Consider the following 9,241-nt stretch of genomic DNA (forward strand, 5'->3'; position numbering starts at 1 on the left):
ATGAAATGATTGGAAGAGGTGGAAAACTAGGACATAACATGAATGCTGGAGCTGTATTAAAGAATACGAGATGAAAGGATTAGAGAATTTTTAAGCACTATGTAGTTACCTAATTGTGCTGTACAGGGAGGGAGTTTTACACTTGTGGGGCCTATTCATCTCTCGAATTTTCTCTACTCCTCATACAACCTCTTAAATTTATGTATACTGTCTGCATTAACCATGTCCTCAGTTATTCTGTTCCATCCATGTACTATAAAAGTATTTCTTCACATTCTTACCATTATTTGATTCTGTTATGTCCTCTGGTTGCAGGATTCCTACATCTCTTGATGAACTGTACTCTGTCCAGTGTGTCAATACCTTTTAAAAATCTAAAGGTTGTGATCATGTCACCCCTCGCTCTTTCTTACAAACTGAGTAAATCAAAAGCTTCCAGCCTTTCCCTGAAGCTTAGTATTAGTACCATTTTAGTTGCCCTTCTCCAGAAGTTCTCTAATTTTGGCCTTAGGTAGGATATGAATAACTTGCTGACTATTTCCTTATCCAAATACTTAAAAGTATCCTGACATTTGATAACAGACAGTTTCCCGCCTGAATTATTCTCTTAATTTGGGAATCTGACTACAGATTAGTGACAATGTCGACTTTCAAGTCATCACACACAGAATCCTGAAGCTTATTTCCTTCCAGGCAATAATCATAATGAAGCCGTCTTTCCCTTTGTATCATCCTTATTACTTTACATTTGCTTAGGAAGAATTTCATCTGTCATATCTCAGACCAACTGTGGAGTCTGTTTAGGTTCCCTTGTAAGCTGATGAAGTAAAAATCAACCAATAATAGCTGTTTAAGGTTTGAATAGACAAACAAGTCCACGAAACAACAATTGAGTCAAGTTCAAGACAATAAAAGGGGTTAGATGAGTCTCTGAAACTGTCATAAAGTATATGTGCATTTGCTTGCCTCTCAGAAAGCAAATACTACATGCTTGCACTCAAAATCTATGTGTATGAAAAGAATGAGGAGAAAAAGCAAGAATACTGAAGGAAAGAAAAATATGGGAAAATGATAGAAGACAGAGAACCTGGAAAACAGTACTGAAATGGAAAAATATACAGTACATATAAGGTAAAATTCTAACGAAGTGGTTAGAAAAATAGTATAAATATAATACCATGCATAAATTGAATAATCATATCCCTAGTCTAAGATAATGTTTCATTCATTAGTACTACAATATTGTAACTTCCACCAAAGAATGTTATTAATATCATAATTTACATGAAATTTACAAAGTGCCACTTGTTGAAGAATATATCAACACAAAATCAGATAGTGTACTCACAGTACAAGCTTAGCTTGTTGCTTAAACTGTTATCCATTTCAAAACCTGGAGTGCTTTGCTTGTGATTAAGTATCAAACAGGATTCCAGTAAGTTATGAAGGTGTCTACTCTCTTGTTTTACTTTTCATTCCACAGGCTTTGTTCCACAAGTTTTGAATGTTTTCTAACAAAAGTGTGTTTCTTTTACAATAAATTACCAATTCCAAACATTTAGGAGGGTTTCATATCCTCATTTGCTCACAATTCAAGGGGTTGCCTAAGCAGGATAATTCATAGTTCGCTTGATATCTATAGTCCACATATGCAGGAAGTTACTTTTGGGTGCCAATCATCCTAGAATTCCCTGAAAGCATAGAAAGAAAATATGATATATTTTCATCTATACAGAATAATATCATTTTGAATTTATTATACTTTGTCGATGTCTCCCTCGTTAGTGAGGTAGCGCAAGGAAACAGACGAAAGAATGGCCCAACCCACCCACATACACATGCATATACATACACATTCACACACAGCACATATACATACCTATATATCTCAACATATACATATATATACATACTCACACATATACATATATACATATGTACATAATTCATATGTCTGCCCTTACTCATTCCCGTCACCACCCCACCACACATGAAATGAAAACCCCCTACCCCCGCATGTGCATGAGGTAGTGCTAGGAAAAGATAACAAAGGCCACATTGGTTCACACTCAGTCTCTAGCTGTCATTTATAATGCACCGAAACCACAGCTCCCTTTCCACATCCAGGCCCCACAAAACTTTCCAGACGCTTCACATGCCCTGGTTCAATCCATTGACAACACATCAACCCCAGTATACCACATCGTTCCAATTCACTCTATTCCTTGCATGCCTTTCACCCTCCTGCATGTTAAGGCCCCTATCACTCAAAATCTTTTTCACTCCATCTTTCCACGTTCAATTTGGTCTCCCACTTCTCCTTGTTACCTCCACCTCTGACACATATATCCTCTTAGTCAATCTTTCCTCACTCTTTTTCTCCATGTGACCAAACCATTTCAAAACACTCTCTTCTGCTCTCTCAACCACATTCTTTTTATTACCACACATCTCTCTTACCCTTTCATTACTTACTTGATCAAACCACCTTACACCACATATTGTCCTCAAACATCTCATTGCCAGCACATCTACCCTCCTCTGCACAACTCTATCTATAGTCCACACTTTGCAACCATATAACATTGTTGGAACCACTATTCCTTCAACCATACCCATTTTTGCTTTCCAAGATAACGTTCTCGACTTCCACACATTTTTCAATGCTCCCAGAACTTTTGCCCTCTCCCCCACCCAATGATTCACTTCCGCTTCCATGGGTTCCATCCGTTGCCAAATCCACTCCCAGATATCTAAAGCACTTCACTTCCTCCAGTTTTTCTCCATTCAAACGTACCTCCCAATTGACTTGTCCCTCAACCCTACTATACCTAATAGCCTTAATCTTATTCACATTCACTCTCAGCTTCCTTCTTTTACACACTACCAAACTCAGTCACCAGCTTCTGCAGTTTCTCAGATGAATCAACCACCAGCGCTGTATCATCAGCGAACAACAACTAACTCACTTCCCAAGCTCTCTCATCCACAACAGACTGCATACTTGCCCCTCTTTCCAAAACTCTTGCATTCACCTCCCTAAGAATCCCATCCATAAACAAATCAAACAACCATGGAGACATCACACACCCCTGCCGCAAACCTACATTCACTGAGAACCAATCACTTTCCTCTCTTCCTACACGTACACATGCCTTACATCCTTGATAAAAACTTTTCACTGCTTCTAACAACTTACCTCCCACACCATATATTCTTAATACCTTCCACAGAGCATCTCTATCAACTCTATCATATGCCTTCTCCAGATCCATAAATGCTACATACAAATCCATTTGCTTTTCTAAGTATTTCTCACATACATTTTTCAAAGCAAACACCTGATCCACACATTCTCTACCACTTCTGAAACCACACTGCTCTTCCCCAATCTGATGCTCTGTACATGCCTTAACCCTCTCAATCAATACCCTCCCATATAATTTCCCAGGAATACTAAACAAACTTTTTTTTTTTTTTTTATACTTTGTCGCTGTCTCCCGCGTTTGCGAGGTAGCGCAAGGAAACAAACTTATAGCTCTGTAATTTGAGCACTCACTCTTATCCCCTTTGCCTTTGTACAATGGCACTATGCAAGCATTCCACCAGTCCTCAGGCACCTCACCATGAGTCATACATACATTAAATAACCTTACCAACCAGTCACCAATACAGTCACCCCCCTTTTTAATAAATTCCACTGCAATACCATCCAAACCCGCTGCCTTGCCGGCTTTCATCTTCCGCAAAGCTTTTACTACCTCTTCGCTGTTTACCAAATCATTCTCCCTAACCCTCTCACTTTGCACACCACCTCGACCAAAACACCCTATATCTGCCACTCTATCATCAAACACATTCAACAAACCTTCAAAATACTCACTCCATCTCTTTCTCACATCACCACTACTTGTTATCACCTCCCCATTAGCCCCCCTCACTGATGTTCCCATTTGTTCCCTTGTCTTACGCACTTTACTTACCTCCTTCCAAAACATTTTTTTATTTTCCCTAAAATTTAGTGATACTCTCTTACCCCAACTCTCATTTGCCCTCTTTTTTGCCTTTAGCACCTTTCTCTTGACCTCCTGCCTCTTTCTTTTATACATCTCCCACTCAATTGCATTATTTCCCTGCAAAAACCGTCCAAATGCCTCTCTCTTCTCTTTCACTAATAATCTTACTTCTCCATCCCACCATTCACTACACTTTCTAATATGCCCACCTCCAACACTTCTCATGTCACAAGCATCTTTTGCACAGGCCACCTTCCCTAAATACATCCCATTCCTCCCCAACTCCCCTTACGTCCTTTGTTCTCACCTTTTTCTATTCTGTACTCAGTCTCTCCCGGTACTTCCTCACACAAGTCTCCTTCCCAAGCTCACTTACTCTCACCACTCTCTTCACCCCAACATTCTCTCTTCTTTTCTGAAAACCTCTACAAGTCTTCACCTTTGCCTCCATAAGATAATGATCAGACATCCCTCCAGTTGCACTTCTCAGCACAGTAACATCCAAAAGTCTCACTTTTGCGTGCCTATCAATTAACACGTAATCACTAATGCTCTTTGGCCATCTCTCCTACTTACATACGTATACTTATGTATATCTCTCTTTTTAAGCCTATCCCTGGGGATAGGGGAGAAAGAATACTTCCCACGCATTCCTCACGTGTCGTAGAAGGCGACAGGAGCGGGGGGCTAGAAACCCTGCCCTCCTTGTATTTCAACTTTCTAAATGGGGAAACAGAAGAAGGAGTCATGCGGGGAGTGCTCATCCTCCTCGAAGGCTCAGATTGGGGTGTCTAAATGTGTGTGGATGTAACCAAGATGAAAGTGGATGGAGAGAGAGATGGGTGATTATTGGTGCATATGCACCTGGGCATGAGAAGAAAGATCATGAGAGGCAAGTGTTTTGGAAGCAGCTGAGTATGTGTGTTAGTAGTTTCGATGCACGAGACCGGGTTATAGTGAGGGGTGATTTGAATGCAAAAGTGAGTAATGTGGCAGTTGAGGGAATAATTGGTGTCTGTGGGGTGTTCAATGTTGTAAATGGAAATGGTGAAGAGCTTGTAGATTTATGTGCTGAGAAAGGACTGGTGATTGGGAATACAAAATAGGCAGTATGTTTGAGGATAGGAACCTGGATGTTTTGGCTCTGAGTGAAATGAAGCTCAAGGGTAAAGGGGAAGAGTGGTTTGGGAATGTCTTGGGAGTAAAGTCAGGGGCTAGTGAGAGGACAAGAGCAAGGCAAGGAGTAGCACTATTCCTGAAACAGGAGTGGTGGGAGTATGTGATAGAGTGTAAGAAAGTAAACTCTAGATTAATATGGGTAAAACTGAAAGTGGATGGAGAGAGATGGATGATTATTGGTGCATATGCACCTGGGCATGAGAAGAAAGATCATGAGAGGCAAGGGTTTTGGGAGCAGCTGAGTGAGTGTGTTCGTAGTTTTGATGCATGAGACCAGGTTATAGTGATGGGTGATTTGAATGCAAAGGTGAGTAATGTGGTAGTTGAGGGAATAATTAGTGTACATGGGGTGTTCATTGTTGTAAATGGAAATGGTGAAGACCTTGTAGATTTTATGTGCTGAAAAAGGACTGGTGATTAGGAATACAGAATAATAACAATAATAAAAAAATCAATGCCCATTCACATACACATATCAAAAGATGGGGCCCAAAAGGGTAGAAATCTTTCCTCATACAACATCAAATACGTATTTACCAATAAGTAATTACACACACACATGCACAAAAAAAAGTCCATTATTTCTCTGCTTCCGATTGTGGCATTGCATTTGAAGTGCAGGAGCCCCAGGTGGAGGGGTCCTGGGGTAATAATAAGAATGATAAAAATAGTAATGATAATATATACAGTATGTGTAAATATAACTACATCTTCCTCCACGCCATTTCATAACTAACCATCAACCTCTACGCAGAAAAAAATTCTTACCTCTGCCTTACATGTCAGCAACCTCAACTCAAGAGATCCCCATATCTCCAAGAATACACACACTGGAATGATCCAAAAGGCAATAAACAATCACCTCCCACACGACATACACCCATCTGAAGGCACACTCCCTAAACATACATGTTATGCTCTCATGTCTACATGAAAAAGTCAACATATTTTGAGACTCTTCATGCCCATGATGCGAATAACACAGTAACACCAAACACTTTTACTCCTCAATTGCCTTGCCTTTTCCTCACACAGATGAGCATACAATATCACTACACTTTATGACCAACAGTTTCAATCACTGGAGATGATCAGCCTCTTAAGTAGCACAGGAGATTCATAAGTCAGGAAGAAAGTACTATATAATGTATGAATGCATAGTACTATAGTACTTGTGTACGTTTTGTATGTACATTCTTCATCAACAACTTTCCCAAGATCCCTTTTCTCACAGCTCCTGCAGCTCAAAGGAAGCATTGCTTTCAGTAATAGTGAAGGATGGATTCCTTTGGAGTACAGGCACACCATCAAATTTCCGGCAACTGATGGTTCGGGACCTCCTTTAGTCAGGACAAATTTATGTGGGGGAACTTGAAATTACCGCGGCCACCAGACTAGTTTACTAAGCGGCCACAGATGGCGTAGTGTGTAGGGTGCACTTATTACATTCTTTACACTGCACTTGTTGGTGGTGATACCGCAATTCTGTGAGATTCTTAGTTTATTTTGCTTAAATCTAACCCTAGCTATGGCTTCTAAGACATATGAAAGAGTCAGTCATGGTGTCAAACATAGACACCAGTCCATATTTGATCCAAGATAAAGTAGAACTTGAAAAAATGGACCATGGTGTTTTGGTGCATAAGCTGTGTGACATCTACAGTATTGTTTCATCAACTGTTTATGATATAATGAAGCAAAGGGAGAAAATACTGAAATTCTATGCAGACAGCAATTCCAAGAAGCAAATGACGATTAGAAAAACTATGAAAGATGGTAAAAGTGCTGAGCACGATCGAGTGATGATGGAATGGTTTCAACAGCATCGGAGTGATGAAGTGGACTTGTCAAGTAGCATGATAATAAACCAGGATAAGTAGTTCCATAAAGAACTTACATTACAACATGAGTGTGACTATAGTGAAGGATGGCTTCAAAGATTCAAGAAGCGTCATGGAATTTCCATGAATAAAGTGTGCGGAGAAAAGCGGTCTGCAAACTACGAAAGAGCTGCTGAGTATGTGGAAGAATTTGTGAAACTCGTAGCTGACGAGCACCTCAGTCCTGAGCAGGTGTATAATGCAGATGAAACTGCATTATTCTGGCAATGCACACCTACGAAAACACTAACAACAGAAGACAAAGAAGACCCCACAGGATTCACACAAAGGGCAGACTTATCATCTTAGGGTGCTCAAACATTTAATACTTTTTTAATCTAAATTTCTAGCAGCCCATGGTATACTTTAGACACATGGGAGATGTATAATTGGTGGGTTAGTGGTGTGTTGATGAATTATTATTATGTGACTACGGTTGGTCCAGGAAAATGGTTAATCCTGCAAGGCTCTGGAACCAAGAGTGCTGGAAAATCGGTGATGTACCTGGAAATTCAACAACACTGAACTAATTTCCATCAACAGGCACTGATACAGTCTCATCATAGATAGCTTTTCATTTACAGTGTAACCACAGGCAGGAGGAGTCTGCTTACTCGTACATACACAATATATATGCCTTACTTTCAAACTTGCTTGCTATTTCCTGCATTTGTGAGGTAGCACGGGGAACAGATGAAGAAGAGGCCTCATTCGCTTACATCCATTCACTAGCTGTCATGTGTAATGACAGCCCCTTATCCACAACCAGACCTCAATGACTTTTCTGTGGTTTCCCTCCTGGCTGCTTCATGCGCGCTGGTTCAGTCTGTTCACAGTACATGCCCCAGGCATACCACATCACTACAATTCATCCTTACATACAAGGGCATATCAGCCATAGAGCCTTTCATAATCTTTATCCAATGATACTAAAGGTGATAGTGGAGAGGCCTATGACGATACTATCAGGGAAAATGTGGGGGTAATAGGGATACGCTTTCGTAGTAACTGAAGCCTATGAAAACCTCAATCTCATCATGAAAACCTCACCAAACGTAACCTAATTATTAAAAATAACCTTATTGGCGATGACGTTTGAAAAGCACACTTACTGGAAGGTTTGTTCACAGACTTAGCTTGATTTACTGTGTGTCTACTTACTCTCACCGTAAGCTAACAGAGCTGGAAGGAAGATGACAACAACGTCATCGATTATATAAAGAAAATGTACAGCTTCAAAGTAAATTTCGGCCCGAGGGCGAGGTGAGATCATCATGGCTCCCTTCAGATTTCATATATTACCAAAATACTTTTGCTCGACGTTTTCTGTGATTATCATACCTAATCACCAATCTCATCATTTGCATATATGATATGATACTCAGAGTCACGTTCCTCCAGTCTATATCATTTCTAATAAGAGAGGAGTTCACTGATACCAGTTATTTTTTTTTACCAATCCACAAATGATTCCTGTGGTGCCTCTACACTGCGTACATTTTCCTTCTCTCCACATAAATCAGATTCATGCTGTCCTTAAACTACAACTCTATCATGTAAAGAATTACCTAATACACTTTCAATGCAATTTTCGGCACTAAATTCTCACAAATCAGAAGAAGAAAGTAATGTTTACTTCCTTTACCATGTGATCAAGACGGCTAATGTTTGTTTACAAACAAGAGTTCTACGGTTAACGAGGCGTTCTTGTAAACGTTCTTTTAAGATAATTAATGACTACGTTTGTTTACTGTATTTATTATCTAGCGCATTATTATGCTTAATTTGGTTAAATTTATTTATAAAATTTTTAGATTAAAAAAATCATATTCAAGTTTAAGCTGTTTATTAAAAATATTTTTCCTACTTAATCTTAAAAGATATATCAAATCCTCCAGTGGAATCCGGATATCAAGGGGGCTGATTTATCAAGGTGTTTAAACTTAGTGATTTTGTATGTTGTCCTAAAATTACCTTCAACACCTGATGAAGGTATTAAAAACTTTTCGATTGGTATTATTATAGAGACGATAACTACAACTTAATGACCCGAAGGACTAAATAACTAGCGTTCTTAAATCAATTTTCTCTGGCCAAAGGAGAGAAACTTGAATTTTCGCTTTCGGAAATACCAATATGGCCAACGAAATTAACTGCCTAGTATCA

At 39.4% G+C, this 9,241-nt stretch overlaps 1 protein-coding gene across 3 annotated transcripts in view; it reads right to left on the reverse strand.

Annotated features, from left to right (window-relative positions):
* Positions 1-8,758, reverse strand: part of LOC139764294 (uncharacterized) — a 99,207-nt gene extending 90,449 nt beyond the window's left edge. For 2 of the 3 annotated variants that reach the window (XR_011716341.1, XM_071690781.1), the window contains exons 1-2: positions 8,644-8,749; positions 1,349-1,691 (exon numbers count right to left, since the gene is read on the reverse strand). Coding sequence is in view for 1 of the 3 variants with exons in the window: in XM_071690781.1 (XP_071546882.1) it covers positions 1,349-1,385 (37 nt within the window). In the remaining 2 variants the exon portion in view is untranslated. Of the gene's footprint in view, positions 1-1,348; positions 1,692-8,643 lie in introns of all 3 variants that reach the window. The other variant, XR_011716342.1, reaches the window with a different exon arrangement.
* Positions 8,759-9,241: the final 483 nt, after the last annotated feature.

The sequence above is a fragment of the Panulirus ornatus genome, chromosome 49, assembly GCF_036320965.1.
Source record: "Panulirus ornatus isolate Po-2019 chromosome 49, ASM3632096v1, whole genome shotgun sequence".
NCBI lineage: Eukaryota > Metazoa > Arthropoda > Malacostraca > Decapoda > Palinuridae > Panulirus > Panulirus ornatus.